At 47.2% G+C, this 18,351-nt stretch overlaps 1 protein-coding gene across 2 annotated transcripts in view; it reads right to left on the bottom strand.

Annotated features, from left to right (window-relative positions):
• Positions 1–16,711, bottom strand: part of BICDL1 (BICD family like cargo adaptor 1) — a 49,698-nt gene extending 32,987 nt beyond the window's left edge. The window contains exons 1-2 of one of the 2 annotated variants that reach the window (XR_011682001.1): positions 16,315–16,710; positions 11,477–11,692 (exon numbers count right to left, since the gene is read on the bottom strand). Coding sequence is in view for 1 of the 2 variants with exons in the window: in XM_071445502.1 (XP_071301603.1) it covers positions 11,477–11,692; positions 16,315–16,635 (537 nt within the window). In the remaining variant the exon portion in view is untranslated. Of the gene's footprint in view, positions 1–11,476; positions 11,693–16,314 lie in introns of both variants that reach the window. The other variant, XM_071445502.1, reaches the window with a different exon arrangement.
• Positions 16,712–18,351: the final 1,640 nt, after the last annotated feature.

Genomic DNA, 18,351 nt, shown 5'->3' with positions numbered 1-18,351 from the left:
AGGCTTCTGACTGCCCAAGGTGTATCTATTGAAGGCCTATAAGAAATACCTGCTGTTATTCTCTTAATCTTGTCCAGCCTCTGGTTCTAGAAAGTCACTCCAAGGCTTCAAGGGGAGGGGCAGACAAGGCTTTTGCAGTGCTGTGAGTTCCCTGTCCAGCCACCTGCACTCTGTGGCATCAGCAGAGCATACACAAGGATAAAGAACGTAAAGAAGTCATTTCAGTCTGACAGAGGCTTAATGAGAACTGTCCACTCCACATGCCTGAAATACTCACAGGTGCCTCAGGCCAAGGGGTGTGAGGGGAGGGGAGAGTGGAGGTGTGCAGGTACTCACAGGCATGGAGGTGTGTGTGCTTTGTTGATGGCTTTACAGCCAGCCAGCTCATTCCTCCCTTCTGCAGGGTGAGCCCAGCTGCACCACAGACACTGGCTCTGGGTGCTTGTGTCACATTCACTGAGCTGTGGGCAGGGTTAGCATCATGGCCTACGCGGTATGTGGGTCTAGACAGGCATTTTGGGCAATTATGCCACTTTCCCTGACCTGGGGTGCCTTATAGCTCTGCTTAGGGAGATTAAATAAACCAGAGAGCTAATACCTTCATTTGAACAAGTTCATGCTTGGAAAGGCTTCTGCACTGTTGGTTTCACACAGCAAAATATTTCCTTGGCAGGGTGTTCCATGGCCATGAAAAGGGTCAGAGATTGTTGGAGGAGGCCCATGTCTGGGACCAGGAGCACTAAAATTGTGTGATTTGGAGCTTTCCCACATTGGGCAAATCTTCCCTTCCTGTGCTGAGGTGAGGCAGTGACATGCAGTCAAGGAGAAAGCTGCCTGTCTCCTTCCCTCTCCCCCACTTTGACCTTCTTAGTCTCTGATACTGTCTCTTGATGGAGGATTAAGAAGGATGGGAAGACAGAAGGAATTTCCCAAGTTTTGAATGCCTGATGCAAAGAACTCCTTTGAAAGGAGGGAGATGCTGAGAGCCAGCCTGCAGCTGATGGGTTGTGTCTCGTGATGCCAGAGTTAATCTGGGTAAGCAGAGATTAACTGAGCTGCTGGATTGGATAATGCCTGAACTGGTTTATTGCAGCTTCTGCTGATAAAGCAAGCCCAAGCCTTAGAGACCCCTCCTTGTCTGCAGCTCTGCAGGGTGAGGGCCTGTGCCCATGGCAGCAGTGCCTCAGGCACAGGAAGGCCCCAGGAAGAGGTGGCATTAATGAAATCATCAATTTTATAAGCATTTGCCTGTACCCCTTAAAGCTTTAAATATTTATGAGTTAGACTTCACTAAGAGTCTGGTCCCTTGTGCTAAAGTGGAGAGTGAAATAAAGGCTAAGCAGCACAACATTTAGGGAGAATTTGTGCAGAAAGTGAAGTACAACATCCAGGAAAGCCTAAGGAAATAAATCTTTCTGTAATAGAGGCAAACCTACAGGAATAGTTTGAGCTGGCAAATCCCTGTGCAACTTCATAGCTGATCAATAGATGTTATTTAGACAAATATCACACTGCTACATTCTACCAACGATCTCTTTTAAACAAACATGGTCATTCCAGGCTTTCTCATTTGGCTTCTAAACATAAATCTGTTGAAAGTATGACTCCCACAAAATCTGAGTCTATTCAAGCATTTTGAATAATGGCCTGTTTACATCTGTTTTCACCCTTTCATTACTTTACGTCCATGTAGAGTTACAATGCAAGTCAGTTCCAAAGCCTTTGAGATCACACATTCCTTGTGAGCATTCCCTCAGGTTTCTCTGCCTCATTCTTTAGTATTCATCAACAGCAAGAAGACATGACCTGATGTTAGTCAAACTCTTGCCTGCATAAAAGGGAAACCTCAGAAGGTCTCTTTCAGACTTAACTTTGCTTGGTTCTTCTCATATCAGTGCAGAAATTGGCCAGCCCTCCCTGACTGGTGTCTGCTTGGCCACTTCCCAAAAGTTTCCTTTTTGATGGAGACCTTGTAGAGTTTCTGGACCATCTCTTCTACTCAGCCAAACTTACAGCTGTTTTTTTTTTTTGGTTTTTTAAATATCAGTCTAATTTTTATCCTGCAATTTATACACATGACCATTTATGTAAGGGACATGGAGAATAAAGAAAGCTTATACTTGGTCAAGGAGTAATGTCTGAGCACTAGCCTTACCCTGTCATGCTGTCAGTGTGGGACACAGAGCACTAAATTCCTATTCCACATCTTGAAAACAAACAACAAACCCCACCCCAGTTCACCCCCATTCTATAAGATCAAGAGAAGCTCAAACTCTTGACTACACTCCCTAAGTGGAGATTTTTCATTTACTTGGGTCTTGTTTATTGGTTTTCATTGAAAAGTCTGTCAGTGCCTCAGTTTCCTGGTGTTCCAATAGAATTTATGCCAATCCCTTGCTAACCAAGTAAAGAAACAATGGAGAGCTCTTTAGGTACTTCTCCAAAAGGCCTTCTCTTGAAATTTGTGGGTGTTTTTGTCCTGAAACACTTCACCTGCAAAAGCAAATGGGACTATGGATCTTTTCTATAAATACAGACCCTTCCCTACAGCAAGTCTTGACATTTGTACCTGTCTAATGGTCCTAGTGTGAGTGACAAATCTACACCTGAATTGTAGAACAGTTCCATTTTCCTGGATTTGAGCTTGTAGACAGCCAAGTACAATGGTGCTTTGTTCAACAAGTAACCAGGAACAGCTCAGGCAAAATAGTTGCCAAATGGAACAGCTTTCTAAGAGCACCCCTGTCACTACAAAACTGTGCCAAGCCTGGAAGTGGATTCAGGAACAGACTTTAAAGGATGTAGAGAACAAAGCAATCACAAGGTTAAATTTTGTTATCTTGGTGCACTGAACTGCAAAGGAACTGAAGGATTCCATTTAAAGGGCAAATCCAATGAGCTGGATGCTTTAGTTACCCAAACATCAGCAGGTCGTGTAACTGTTCTGTGAAAGCTCTGCAGCTATGACACATCTGCATTACTGTGCTAATCTTGGTAGAGTCATAACCCAGCTGAAACTATCCAAGCAGTCCCTCAGTTTAAAAATGTTCTTTCCATGCTTCAACAGCAGAACCTTCTAGGCAAGAATAGTTAGGAGAGGAAGAGAACAGTTAATGGAATTGTTCCCAACACTTCTGACCTCAGCAGTCCCCCTTCAAACACTGACAGGGATCCCATCCATGATGGAAATCTGTTGGAGGACTTGGCATCTACAGAACTGAGCCTCTGCAGAAGGATAACTACTGAGGTTGTGAGGCCAGCCTGTATCTCCTCCAAATTAAATGCTTCCTTGGGCTGCTTATGAGCAGAATTTTCCCACTAGACCAGGCTTATGAGCAGCCTTTTACTCCAGTTGCTCTGACATGCAGGTCCCTTGACTTATGTCAGTTGTTTTCTGTGGTACGCCTGCCTCTGGATCCTGTTGTGTCCCTGTCTGAGGTGGCATTTCCCATCCCTGTGGTGGTGCTGCCAAGCATGAGCCAGCTCTGTATTGCATCGTGGCCACCAGAAGTCAACAACAGCGTCTTCCTGATCCTGTATCTCTGCTCAAAATAAACTGGGTTCTGTTAAATGCCATTCTAAACAAAATGTTGGTTAAGCTCTTGGCTGTTTTGCAAGAGGCCTCTGATTTCATGGGTAATCAGAGCACTCAATACAGCTGGCAAAACCCTCTCAGTGTAGAAGAGACTTCCCTCTTGAGCTATTGTCTACTAAATTGCATTTAGAAAAAAGCAAGTCTTTTTTTCTGCTTGAAAAAAGAAGACTTTCATTATAAGGTGTGTAAACTTTATAACCCAGAATGGGTCTTTAAAGATCAAATGCTTTTAATTGGTTTTTTCTTATGTAGCTATTTGCAAAGCCTTCAATCATGTTTGGTTCTAGCTAGTAATGCAGTGGCTGGATACAAACACCTTCTGTGTCCTACTTTCTAGAATCTCCTGGAGGAAGTGTTTACAGCAAGTGTGAATAAGCAGAAATATTTTGAAAAAATTTCTTCTGCCCATGTGTTCATACCTCTGAGCTGCTGCATAATAAAACAATTCCAATAAACAACCTGGATGTAAACAAAATAGCCACTCAAAATGTTTAGTGCAGTAGAAGAGGGGAGGAAAGGACTCATTCAGAATTTTATCTTCTTACTCCAGAACAAATTCAGCTTCAGTTTTATGTTGGATTCTGGCTTTCAGATGTTCACAGATTAGTGGTGCTGCTGATGTCTCAAGACAGAAGCCCTGCATGAACTTTTGAAATCTCTCCTAGGACCACTTGCCAGCAGAAAGCTGGACTATGAGAGGGCTCAGCTGAAGTGCAGGGAAGAACAATGTATGGCTGACTACCAAGGGCTTTACACCAACGTGTATTTGTCCACTCTTCCTGCAGATGTGCTGCTCGGTGAAAGGGGGGATGGTGGGACAGGAGGAGTGGCTCTGTGATGGCTCCCCGGGCAGCCTCTGCTGCCTCATCCAGGCACGACAGCCTCGGAGGGTGGGAGATGAGCCGTGCACAGCCCGCAGGCTCAGTGGCTCGGGCAGACAATCGATTCCCGGGAGATGCTCTGTGCCAAATCCCCAGCAGGGTCACCTGGGCTCACTCACTGATCTGCTCACAAGGGGCTCTTTTCACGCAGGATATGAAATGTTTGCCTGTCCCAGCAGTCTCGGGAGCTCACTGTGGATGGTACAGACAACAGGCTGCCTTGGGCTGGTACAGCTCCAGGCGATGCTGGGGGGGAAATCGCCGTGAGCAGAGGAGGGAAGGTGGGGAGGGGCCCGCGGGGGATGCAGAGGCGCCGCGGGAACACGTCCCGGCAGCGAGCCGAGCCCACGGGGGTGGCAGCCGGGCCGCGGCCACCGCCCGCCCGCCCGCCTCGGACGTCACAAGTGCGTCTCCCTGCGTGTCCCTGACTGTCGTGGCGTTACAGGCAGAGAAATCACACCCGGTTGCCATGGCGACATCAGCAGCCGGGACACGCCGTGCTGTCATCCAGCAACCGGCGAGGGGTCCTCGGGGACAGAGGGGATGCTCTGCTGCCCCAGAGGAGGATGAGGGTCCCACCCAGCCCCTGGGACCCAGGGATGCCATCCTTTTGCCCAGGAGCAGCGACTTGTGTAGTTCCACTGCCTTAGCAGTAACATTTTTTTCTAATCTAACTAGTAGTTTAATCCTTTTCCTAGGGAGGGCTTTGCTATTCATGAGCCCCTGTTTTAGTCCATGCACAGCTTTCATAGAAGCATGAAATGTTAAGGGATGGGAATGGACCTTACAGATCATCTAGTCCCAATTCCCCCTGCCACAGGCAGGGCATTTTCCCACTAGACCAGGCTGTTCCAAGCCCTGTCCAACCTGGTTTTGAGCATTGCCAGGGTTGGGACAGCCACAACCTCCCTGGGCAACCTGCTCCAGTGTCTCAGCACCCTCACAGGAGAGAATTTCTTTCTAATACTTAACCTAAATTTCCCTTCTTTTAATTTGTCCCCATTCCCCCTTGTCCTACCAATACAGCCCATTCTCTTTCTGCCCATTCCATAAGTGCTCATTAGCCAAAGGACTCAAGGGTAAAAATCTTTCACAAAATGAGTGTGTGCAAAATCCTTGAGCAAATTCTGTAGGGGTGCTCCCCCTCATGTTTGCTGAAATTACTTTGGCACTTCCTGTATTTATTCCTTGATGTCTGGATGGCCCTGTTCCTGTTGGGTCCCAAAGCTCTGTGTGTTCTAAAATGGGGTTAATGGGTGCTGCAGGCTTGGACTGACTCTCAGCAGAGGGTTGAGCCTCTGTCCTTGTTCTCCCAGAAGGATAAGTGCCACTCAGCAGTGACCTCAAGGTGTTTCTCCATTACCTTCTAGGGCACTGAATCATTTCATTGAAGGACTCTGCAGGCGAGAACAGGCAGCTGCAGTCACGTCCTATATTCACAGCCTCAGCATGGAAAGCCTCAGCACTCCAGGCCTGATGTGGCACGAAGCTGAATTATTAACAAGTGCTCTCTGCTAGAGGAGAAGCAACTGGAGAGAAGGAGCCTTTCTCATTAGTATTCCCTGGGTGATCAGGGATCTGGCTATGTGGCGTGAGGATCTGCTGATGCTCCAGAGGGGTGGGGAGCTGGCAATGAGGTTACTGGGAGGTTCACTGGAATCAGTGCTTGGCTCTGTCTGGTGCTGGTGTCTGTTTCCTCTCACCTCAGCATGTGTGACACGAGTGTGTGCCTTATGGCAGGCACAAAACAGTGCTGGAGGGCTGTCTGCCTTCCCCCAAGGAATGAGCAGCCCCACCACAGCTGCCATGACAAGCAGGTCCTTCAGCCCCTTCAACAGGAAGCAGTGCTGCCCTTTCTCCTGCAATCTCCCCTTCCACTGAATTTGGACTGCTCAATGGTGATGCAGGTGAATATTTGCTACTCAGGACTCTGTGCTTGCTTGCTAATAAGCTACTCACTGAATAGGTCCAGTAAACACTTTGAAGAGCAAAAACTGAAGAGTTTTTATGGAAAAGAATTCAGCGTAGTGGTTGATCTGCACCTTGAAATGTAGGGATAGTAAAAGAAACTCTTCTTTAGCCCAGGTTCACTCAGGATCTTTGTCTGGTTAAAAATAAACCCCCTGAAGCAGGACTTAAATTCAGCCTGGCTTGCCTTTGTGCTAAGGATGGAGCTCTCAATAGACCCTGCTGGGCTACTGGAGACTACTTAATAAACAAGACTTGCATTAAGCACCTGTATAGATAAAATAAGGAATTAAAGACATAATTCATAGTGTAATTACTACAGATCTCTGGCATGGCAAAAGCAGTGCATCTTGCCCAGCACACTTCTTCCAATAACTTGCTTTTTCAGTGAATAATCTGAATTTCTTAAACCCAACATTGTTCCTATGCTGATAGACCCAGCAACAACCATTCAGAAAAATCTCTTCAAATAAGTAACTGACAACAGATCTGCCTCTCCTGTGTGTTCTTGACCATAAAAGGATGTATTTAAAATACAAGTAATTTGGAAAGGAGAACACATTATGGTTAGCTTGTTCTTAAATAAAAACCTGTTTCTTTCAAAGCAAAGCTAGGCAGTGCCTGCCAGTTCTCTAACATGCTGCATGTTAGAGCATGAAGTGAGAAACTTCAACTGAAATATTACTGAAAGGAGGGTTTTGTGGTTAGTAAATAATACCTCCTTTGGAGAATTGTGGGCTGGCTGCTCCTGTTCTTGTAGCAGAGGGATTGACTGAAACACCTCATTCTTTGTAGCAGCATGCGGCTCTAGATGCTGAGTGAATCTAAGGAGTTGGTGATTGAGGGCCCCTCTGAGGGATGCCACAGCAGCCCAGCATTCCCCTCTGCACACAAGGAGCTGTTTCAGCAGTGCAAGATGACACTCTGCCACTGCCCCGGGAAACAGATTTGCATTGCAAAAACTACCTGAGCCTGCCATTGTGAAATCGCTCCCGGTGCTCCACGAACCATAAAAGAAGCCCAGCTGAACCGGGCAGGATGAGCCTCGCCCAAGCTTCACGCAGCAAACAGCTCCAGGAGCCAGAGCTGGGGAGCAGGAAATGTGTGGGAAAGCCATCTGGTGAAGGCACTCAGAAACAGCGTGGAAGTCTTTTCTCATTCACTTCCTGACAAAGTAGTAATATGTTGTCTCATTATAGGAAGATGACTGCTTGTTATTATTATTTGTATTAGTAACTCCTAGAAGCCCAAAGGTGGGGACAGGACTCTTGCTGTGCTACCTGCTGTGGGCACATGTAAGAGGAGACCTTTCCCTATACACACTCCTCCATAAAAGGACAGAAGGCATAGGATTGTGGGTTTTGTGTTTTTCTTTTTTCTTTTTCTTTTTTTATCCTCGTGGGGAACTGAAACAGATGGGAGACACTGAAGGAGCTGGAAACAGAACATGTAATAATTCCCAAGCCTTGACTTTCTCAGCAGAACTGTTCTTTGCCTCATACTTTAGCTCTGAGCAGTTCTGGTGAGTGGTTTGTACCCTGGCACACTGCTCATGAGGAGCTCTTCAGTTCTCCTTGGTAAACTTGGCATTTAGCTTGGTGTGGACACACTGCTGAGAGCTCCTGCACCCTTTGCTGTGCTGAGGCAGGGGGAGGGAAATCAAAGCAATGTGCAGAAGGGATTTTAATCATCATGTAGCAAATTAAAAAATACTGTGGAGGTCTTAAACTTGCTCTTTGGCATTTCAATCATGTCTTTCATCATGTGCTCCCAGTCCAGCCAACCAAATTTTCCCCAAGGTTTAATGCTGCTCTAACCTCAGGCAGAATCTTTGTTCTGCTAAAAGCAGAGAACCAAAGGCTGTATTTCAAGAGGAAGCAAAGTTCCTTATAGCCTACTTACTATTATTAGATATTTAAAGTTCTCCTATATCATCACCTCATTGGAAGTCCTCAAAACTTTTTAAGGACCTTATTTTAGCCTCTTGGTGACAGAGGCAAGAGGCTAATTTTTAGATACTAGAACAGACTTAAAATTCCTATCCTTGAGTTTTCCTTATCAGTCTTTGCTGGAACTGATGATGGATTTTTTCAGTCCCAGGCAATAATTGCAAGACAGAGCTTTCCAGGTCCCCTTGCTGTCCTTGTGTGGGTGTGTGTGCTTGGTTGGTTGGCATTAGTGCCAGGTTTAGACAAAGTGAGTATGTGTTGGCTTTTCATCTCTGGGGAAGGCAGAGTTTAAAAAATGTCCTAAGGACTAATTAGTTGGTGAAAGTGTGGCAGCAGCAGGAAGGAGGAGGGGCAGGATGGAGGAGATGGTGGCTGCTGCCCTGCTTTGAGATAAAAGAGGCTGAAGCCCAGGGAATCCAGAAGAAACAAGCAGGACCATGTGGGCTGGCAGCTCCTGAGGCTGACTGTCATTTAACACACAGAGCCTCATGCCAAGGGGATACCTTCTCCAGGAGTGACATGATCAAGTGTTGTTTAGTGGGGCCACGAGGTGTTAATTGCTAAAAACTGTAGAAATTCAAACTTGAGGAGCTTCTAGTGTAGAAAGACTACCAGAGAGAAGCCTGTCTTTGTGTCCTGTGAGTGAAGCAGGCTCTGAAAAAGGCTTTCATCACCTTATCCCAGACTTCTCATGACCCTCTGCTCCCAAACAACCCGCGGTGACACAAATGCAGAACCAGGAACACAAGGATGATAGCAGCAACGCCTTAAACATCACAGAAACTGTAACAGCACCTCTTTGTGGGGCTTTTCCTCCTCAGTGCTCAGTTCATGATCCCAGGAGAGACTCCAGCCTATGGCAAGCACATCCATGCAACCCTTATTTGTCCTTTTTATTAATTGGAAGCCTAAGTGGTAACAGGAGCCAGAACTACATGGGTGCAGGGTTCAGGCAGTGCCACTACCTCAGGGATTATTACATGTGTAACCTCTTCAGAAGAAGAGACCAGACACATGAGACTGTAAATACACTATGGAGCAGCAAATATGGAATATTAAGCAGCTAATATAATGCTAAGATTTTAAAAAGCCTCAGCTAAAGCCCTGAGAATGACAACAGATTGTTCCCTCCTCTCTTTCAATTTGTCCAGGTTTTCCTGACTGTGGGAAGACTGTTTACCCCCTTGCTATACTCACTGCTGTGTTTGAGTTACTGGCAAGTTTTGGCCAGGTGACAAACTCAATGAGCACTGAATCGTGCCTCGGCAAACATCAGCTCTGTCTCTATCAGAGCTTATCTGCATTGGAGAAAAACTGTCCTCCAGGCTGGGAGCAGGGCTGGGCTGCAATGGGAAGGGCAGCAGCAATACTCAGCATTTTTGAATATGGCAGTTCTGAAGTGGGTCAATGAAGACCATTTCTGGCACTAACAGGGAGTTAAGGGAACAAAACCCATGCTTGGACACCACATGCTGGTAAACTTGGTGGTTCCTCTGACAAGGCTTTGTGGAGTGGATCTCTCAGCATCTGGCTGTGAGAGGTTCCTCTAGCACAAGTATCACGTGAGGATAATCCCATCTGTTTTAAAAGCCCAAAAAAAGCTGTCTGGTTTGCCTCTCCCACCTTCCAGTATGTTCTTCCAGTTTATGCTTATGCTGGGACAATAACAAATCTTACATTCCCCAGCCAGTGACAGAAATCATACATACACAGAAGGAGCCAACTTACTAACCCTGGATAAGAAACCTGACACAACACAGGCTTGTACAATCTTGGGTGGAAACCTTCATCCATAGTGTATGTGGAATAAGCTCTGTCCAGAGAAAAGGTGAAAGATTTGTAGCTCACTTGGGACACATTGCTTTAAAAACATGAATAAACTTAGCAGCATTCCTGAGCTAAGGAAGATCAGGTCTTTTTGTGGTTTTTTTCCTCTTTTTTTTTTTTTTAAGTTAGTTAACCAAATTGGAATAAGTGACTTTTTAAATTCTTGACAAGAAAATCTACAGTGGAATAAGGAGTGATTTCCTCAAGTGTCAGTACAGAGTGTCAAACCCAACACTAGCTCCTCTCACCTCCAGAGGCACAGAACAACTGCATACACAGCTTGAGTGAAGGCCTGCACATCTGACCCTCTTCAGAGTCCTCTGATCCTACTGTTGTGGTTGAGGTGTTCACTCTTCCATAAGCAAAATCCCTGTGTCAGCCTCAGAGACTCAGCTCTGACAGAATTCAGTCTGAGAGAGGTTCTTAGAGCATGAGGTGGGCCTCTTCAGCCTGAATCTGTGTGGTTTTGTTCTATGCTATTTTGGGAATAAGCAACTGCTAACAAGCAAATGCTTTTGTCTGCTGGAGTAACTGTGTTCTCAAGCATTAAAATTATGGTTTGTACTAACTGTCCAGTGGGGAGGAAAAAAATCAAGGCTCTTAATTCCAGAAGACAGGTTAACTTCTGTGAGAAGGAGGCAGAAACTGTTAAGTCTTTTGCTGTCAGAAAGAAACTCATGCTGCAAGTATTCAGTCAATTAGGCTGATTTGTAGCAGCCTCACTATAAATCCTCTTTCATTCAGAGGCAAGTTAAGCTCTTTGATGAAACATGGCATTCCAAGGAATTTCAGTAGGTTCTCACACATCTAACCATGGCAAAGTTATCTGTAGTGACACACCATCTGAGAATGACATGGTATGTTCAATTCTACAACATTACAGGCAATGTATCTCAAAAAAGGGAGGCCTGCAAAAAGCCTTTCGCCCCACTGTTGCAGATTAGCCTTCTTCTTGCATGCTAAATTTGTTCAGCCTATTAGTAAATTAGAAACAGATTTTCTACATCAGTTCTTGATACAAAAACAGTTGAGAGAGATAACTACGCAGTAAATGACCACTCAACCCAGAAACACAACTCTTTTGCCAAAGAAATGCATCACTCCTTGGAGGTGTAAAATCAGTTTAAAGGCAGCATGTGTAACATAACCAAAGGCAGAACCCTTTGTTTCCCTGGAAGCTGGAGATTCCCCACTCCTGTGCCCCAGAGGGGGATGGCAGCTGTCCCGTGCCCAGCTGTGCCACCCAGCTGACTCACCCTGCTGAGCTGGTCCAGGAGTCTTTGGTTCTGCTCGGAGAGTTCCTGGACAGCGCGCGTCTTCTCGCGGTCGGCCTCGCGCAGGTGGACCTGCTGCTTCTCCAGCTCGTCCTGCAGCTGCTTCACGTCGCTCTCCAGCTCTGACACCCTTCCTTCCCACTCGCCCTCCTTGTTCTCAAATCGCCGCCGCAGCTCGTGCTTCTCTTGCTCCAGGTGCTACATGATGGGGGAGAAGGGGTTAGGAAGGGAGGGAAAAAAGGTGAATGTCTCCTTTTCCTCCTCTATGCTTGGGCTAAAACCTCATGCAGGAAAGAGGACGGTGCTGGAGCGTGACAATGCCATGGAGATAACAATTCCACATCAGGGCAGGTCACTGGCACTAAAGCCAATTTCCATTTCCAGCAATTGGCCTGTCCTTGGCCACTGGAGTTCAGCACATTGAATTTTTACTGAAATAACTGCCAAAAGAGTGAAGTAGGCTGCATGTCAATAGCCGAGATATATAGGCCAGACAGAGCAATTGATTTAGCAGAGCCCAGCTTAACTCCAAAGCAATATTTCAGTGGTCAGTGGCATAATTTTTTAAAAATTGCCTTTATAGTCAAAATACACAAACTATATACCCTTACTGTTGGTGAGGAATGTAGATGAGGCATCCTTGTTGTCATATGGGTCTCATGAACAACAGTTGAATCATCTATCCATTTGCTTCTTCTATTCCTGACCTAATTAGTTGTCTGAGAGTTTGATAGTGCACAGTAACTCCATTGTTTGATGCAGCCTGCTCTGGAATGGCAATGGATGCAATGAACTGGTTGCTATAGACATTATGTATGTCCATGTTCTGGGTTCAGGTTTCTTAGAAACCACTCTCAGTTCTGGAGACTCTGCTTGGCTTTGGATTGGCTGGAAAATGAGGGACAGCACCAATCTGGTGAAACTTTTGCATGTTTTACAGGCTCAGTTAAATGAGGGCTTGATTGAAACAGAGCTGCAAATCAGGTCAAAGCAGATTTATGTTGTGCCCATTTGAAAGAATCCCTGCTACAAAACCCTGAGTTTGAATTTCCCTTGGTGGCTGAAGACACACATTTACTTTCAGAACAGTCACAGATTGGGGACATGGGCATGTCCCAGGATCAGCAGGGAAACCTGAAAAATGGGAGTCCTCTCCTTGTTGGTTGCCCTCTGATCCCCAGAATATTCTCCTGCTACTCTCTATCAGATTCCCCAGTCTTTAAGGAATGTGTCTTAGAAAAGAACAGAAACCCACTGGGCCAAACACTGGTAGCACTTGCCTATTTCTCCCAGGTGAATTGTTCCCTCATGAACAATTCCCATGGCACTTCTGATAGGAGGGAAAAATAAACCTGCTAGGTGGAAAAGAAAATTGCACTGCATTTATGTGAAGTGGCTTTTTATTGCTTGTTAGAAACACAGGCTGTGAGGGGGCTGTTTCCCCTGGGTGCCTATTGCTGATGACACACAGCCTCCTTGGCAGGGTCCCTGTCACCTTCCCAAGCAGGTCTGAATGTCAAAACCCTCCAGTACCTCTCCAGCTTCTGGCCTGTGTATTGCTAATCTTCCACCTTTTTTTTTGCTCTGCCACACAGATGCCATGTTTTCTCTTTCTTCACCTGATCCCCAAATCCTTTCCTATGCTCCTTCCAGCTCAGTGTAGCAGCATGTTGCTTATGCCTTCAAATCCTTCTGCAAATTTCAGACTTTCCTGAAAAACCCTTAAATATGAGGGAAAGTTGATTAAAAACAATGGTCCATAGTAGGGGATTTCCCCATGTTTCAGCTCTAAAAGAATGAGCATCCTTGCAAATGAGAGCTAAGCAAAAATATAAATATTTTAGTGCAATAGGTAGGCATGAGATCCCAGCACCTGGCCCATGACAACCATTGCAAAGAAATCTTGTTTGTAGTCCAAGTGTGGCTGGAGCAGCCACAATTTCACTTTCAGCAGCACACTGAAAATTCTGTCTTTTATAGCTCTGCCTCTTTCACTGCTAGGCAACGTTTAGAAAGATCCAGGGCCTTCTCTAAATGGAAAGTGGAACTTCAGCCTGCTGAGAAGCAGCACTGCAGCTGAAGTGCCCCAGACACCCAAATGTGATTTAGAAGCCACTGATAAGCCTTGTCAATCATTTAAAAAGCACTTTAGTTTTTCACTGCAAAAGAAAATCACTACAGAGAGCCCCAATAAATGGCCATCACAAAGGCTGGCATTAGAAGAAGGTGAAGAATATGAAGTTTATTCTGTTGTGACAGAGAAACCAGAGCAGAGCAGGGGGGCACAGAGAGGCTGTTGCAAAGAGGAGAACCCAGATGAGATGTGTTGACTGGTCCCTCCTGCTTCTGTCAGCAGCCATCTCTCCTGGCCTGCCCTCACCCCAGCACCTGCAGGGCTGCAGGTCTGGAGAGGGGATTTCTGCACCTAGTGCTGATAGGGCAAACTGCTGGCCTCAGTAGGGGAGTTTCTTGTTTCCTGAGTGTCTCTCCATTCACCAGCTGCTCACTGATTTTTAAACAGAACTGCTTTCTAGAAGATGTTTTCTTCTGAAAACAGCTTCTCTTCAACTTAACTGAGCTGGGCTGGTCCTCATCTGAAGAGATGAAAGCAAGGGGGAGTTTCCCAGCTGATAAAAAGAGGGTTCATACTGTAAAATGCTTGGACACAGCAGGCTCCTCTGTGTCAGAGGAACAGCACTATTAACTGTTTTAATCCCTTAGAGAGGATAAAACTGTCTAGGATCACATATCAGAATTTATTACAGAACTTCAATTTCATGATTAGAAATGAATTTAAATTCAGGCTGTGAAGTGCCAGAATAGGTGCATGGCAGGAATGCTGTACCTCAGCAATGAACCCACAAAAGTAGAACGTATTTAATCTTGAGGCAAAGCACCCAACAAGCAGACCAGGACCTTGGCTGTTGTGAAATGGAGAGGCTTCACTGAGCTCTTGTAACCCATTCTGAACTGTGAATTGGGACAAAATATCTCCTTTTAAGTGTTAAACATCATTATATCAGGTTGTCACCAAGGACATTTGAGACTGCTTTGTGTCACCATCAGAAAGTTCTCAGCACAGGGAAGGAGGGAACAGCTGTGGGTCCTTCCTCTCTGCTCCTCTGAAATAAAAAAGCTTATTGTGAAATTTTATTCACTTCAGTGGCAACAGGAGGAGGCCGAGATTTAATCTGCAGAAGCTGGGATTATCAAGCTTGTGTTTTAGAAGATTAATGTTGAAATTTGATTTTTTGTGTGAAGTAGTACTGGGTTAAATTTGCCAAACACAATGGAAAAAAAAATGCCCCTAAAGTAGATAACACTAACTCCTCTCAAATGGGTAGCCTGGAAAATAGCAATCTGTTATTCCACTGGGAAGTTAGGGCGATAGTAATGGGATGAAAATATGTAAACAGCCAGTTGTGTTTACAATCTCTTCATTTACCTTCTGAATGGGCCTGTGAGAGCAGAGGTAAACATTTGTGGGATGTTATTTAAAGTACTATACAGTCATAGCTTCTCCCCTTTCATTTTCACCTCTACATTTTGCAAGCGCTGAGTGGTATTTGAGGTTCCTGAACTCTCTAAGAGGCAGCTCGCTGGGTACCTAAACTTGTGCATTTTTCCTTTAATGGTAGGAAAGGTTCTACTCCAACTCCTAAGGAAAACCATGTCAGCACAACACCACGTACGTCTGTTCTTGCTTAAAGATCAACCTGGAAGCATTCACTCTGGCAAATTTTAATACTCTGGGAAATTCTCATCTGATAAACAGAGCCACTAAGCAACAATTTGAGCAAATGTCACCTTCACTATTTTTTTATTAAAATAGCAAAGGCAGAGAGATTCCCTTGCAAAAAGGAAGGGATCAGTTGAGGTAAATGACAAGCTTAATAAGAGAGAGGAATTTTTGTCAGGAGAACAAAGGGCATACAGTAATTTCACAAATCCTCTTGAACTTGAGAAATGTTAAGTCTGTGAGGAAGGAATACAGGAATATGCAGGACTGTGCAGAAAGGTCTAGGGCTGTGACTTGAAATGTGAATGTTAATCCAGCACTGTTCAAACTCTCTCCAGAAAGGTGAGAGAGGCTTTCCTCAGCCTTCTAAGCAGTATTACTTCTTGGAAGAAATACAATTTCAAGAGTAGCTATGAGGAAGAGTGAATAATAGTGGTTCTCTCAGAATTGTGCAAGAGAGTCGTTAAAAAAAAAAAAAAGCTGCTAGCACAAGTCCTTTTCTTTGTAATAGCTCTATTTTATCTTTAAAAAATCAATAAATAGCTCAACCCCCCCGAGTTCCTTGCAAACAGCTCTCTCTAGATACCTGTAGGCATTTTTTAGAGCAAACGGCTAACAGCGATGTATCAGTAGGGCTTATCTCCTGCCATGCCTAAAGCCTTAGCTGCAACAGCTTAAGCATAAGGGTCACATATGCTCTGTAGCTCAGTACCTGCTGTGCAAATTTAACTTCCGAGGTATTTCTGTGACGAGATGAGCCGCGCACATCTCTCCCAGGTGGTCCTGGGGCAGAACAGCCCCCCAGGAGCCTCCGGAGCGCGGTGCTGCAGCCCGGCCCCGGCCCCGCACGCCGGCTCTGGGCCGGGGGGATCGGGGGAGAACGGCAGCTTCGCCTCCCCCAGGCCTCGCAGGCATTGCTCAGACCCTTTCTTCCCCGTCACGGCCACAGCGCGTCCCGTGGGCTGCTCGGCAGGGCCCGCGCCCGCCGCCGGCGCTCGCCGGGGAAGGGGCCGCGCTGCGCGGGGAGAACCCGCGGGCCGGGGCAGGGGCCGGGGCCGGGCGGAGCGCGGCGGGGCCTCACCTCCAGCTTGTCGGTGAGCTCCTTGTGCATCCTCTCGTACTGCCGGCTCATGTCCTGGTTGCGCTCCAGCAGCGCCTTGCCCAGCCGCGCCGCCAGCACCAGGTCCTTCTCCTTCTGCCGGATCAGCGAGAGCAGCTCGGGGTCGCGGGCGGCGGCGGCGGGCGGCGGCTCCGGCGGCTCCCCGGCGGCGGCCAGCAGCGCCAGCTCCTCCTCCAGGGCCAGCTCCAGGGCGGCGGCCCCGGGCGGCTCCATGCCGCCGGCGCTGTCCGCCTCCGCCGGTGCTGACCCGGCGGCGGGCAGGCGCAGGCACGGCGCCGACATGGCCCTGCGCGCCGCCGCCGCTCCGCTGCGCCCCCCGCGCCCGGCCCGCGGCTGCGGCGGCTGGGCGGGGAGCGCCGCCGCCCCCGGCCCCCGCCCCCCGGCGCCGGGCCCCGGCAGCGCATCGCCACCGCCACGGCCACCGCCACTGCCGCCGGCGCAGCCGCCGCCAGCGACACCGGGCCCGGGCGGCGCGGGGGAAACCGGGTCCTGCTGGCCCCGGCTGCCGCGGGCAGGTCTCGCCCCTTCTGCCGCAGGCCCAGGCCAAAAATCCCCCCAAAACATCGGGGAAGTGCCAGGAGGGAATTTGGCACCCCCGAGGGGCACAGCGCGTTCTCCTCGCTCGCCGCCCGATCCCCCAGAGCTCTAGCGGGGCTCTTTCGGTTGCCAGAGCCGCTCTCGGGATCTTTGTGCTCAGTAGTTCACCCCGGAGAGCTGACTACAGCTTCCAACAGCCACCGGGGCTTGCTTTCAATTTCAGATTGTTTGGCATGTTCTCGGGTAACATTTGTCCTAAAGGTACCCTCGGTGAACGTTGGGAATTGTAGTCAGTTCAGCTCCCAGTACTATTCCCTCTATTGGGGGCAGGACTGGTTGGGGTTTCAGTTTTGGTTTTGTTGATTTTTTTAATCTCCTTAGATCCCAGTACAGGAAGGAGGCTGAGGCAGAATACAGCAGCATAAACCTGTATATTGTCACCTTTGCTAAGACCCCATTCCCTCAATTTCTGATTATACTCTAATTTTAAGCAAGGCTTTAACAGTGATGGCACAAAAACATTTTAAAGTGAACTTGTGCTTTTGGTTCCTAGATTCTGCAGACAGGAATTATGAGTTTCACAGCTTTTTTCTTTGTACACTGCTTTCTTGGAGCTTGCTTTCCTTTCCTTCACTTAGACCATGTTCATCTGTATGCAACAGCCCCAACACATCAGTCCAAGGGTGTTTTTGGCTGAGACAATTGGTGACTGATGCAGGTTTCAAGCAGGCTGGCTTCTGCCTGGCGTCAGACCCAGGGCCCTGGAGAGCTGCTGATTATTCGTAACAGTTAGAACATGAATTATGGGAGTGCAAACTTCCCTCTGGCCATCTGCCACTGGGACTTGGCCTTTCGTGGGGATACACCCCAACAGCCCAGCTTGGGGGATCTGTTGATCCTTGGCCTTGTTCTTGGCAGCATCAGTTAACAGCAGTGCTGCTTTTTGATGTGTGAGCACCTACTCTCCAAGGACTGGGCAGACTGGTGCCTCGTGCTGCCAGCACCTGTCCCAGCACGGTAACTGTTGGCCCTTAGGACCATTGTGATTTTCTTTTCGTTGGTGACCCAGAGGTGGCACCTCCTTTATCTCACAGCAATTCCCCCAGGCACTGACTTTTCTAGTCCTTTTGTCCTTGCAGCTCCACAGACGCTTACACTGCTGGAAAGAAGGATTGACCATAAGGTGAGATGGTTTGGACAATATTGGCCCTTTTAAAAGAATCCCTGTCCCAAGAGGAGCTGTGATTGCACAGATTTGATCATCTCTATTTAAACACAGGAGGGCGTTTAATATTTAAACTGATTGTGAGCACCTTCTGCTGGAAGTGCCTACTACAGCAAACCAAGCCTCCTGGTGTGATTAATGAAATCCATTGTGGCATCAATTTTCATCTCTAATGCTTCCTTCAGTGTATAAAACAAAAAGAGATTATACTGAGATGGTTTTAATCTCCCAAACAA

This window comes from Agelaius tricolor, unplaced genomic scaffold (genome assembly GCF_023055355.1).
Source record: "Agelaius tricolor isolate 1412-34295 unplaced genomic scaffold, bAgeTri1.0.p SCAF_20, whole genome shotgun sequence".
NCBI lineage: Eukaryota > Metazoa > Chordata > Aves > Passeriformes > Icteridae > Agelaius > Agelaius tricolor.
The sequence above is the reverse complement of the archived record's forward strand: the minus strand, read 5'-3'. Positions and strand labels throughout refer to the sequence as shown.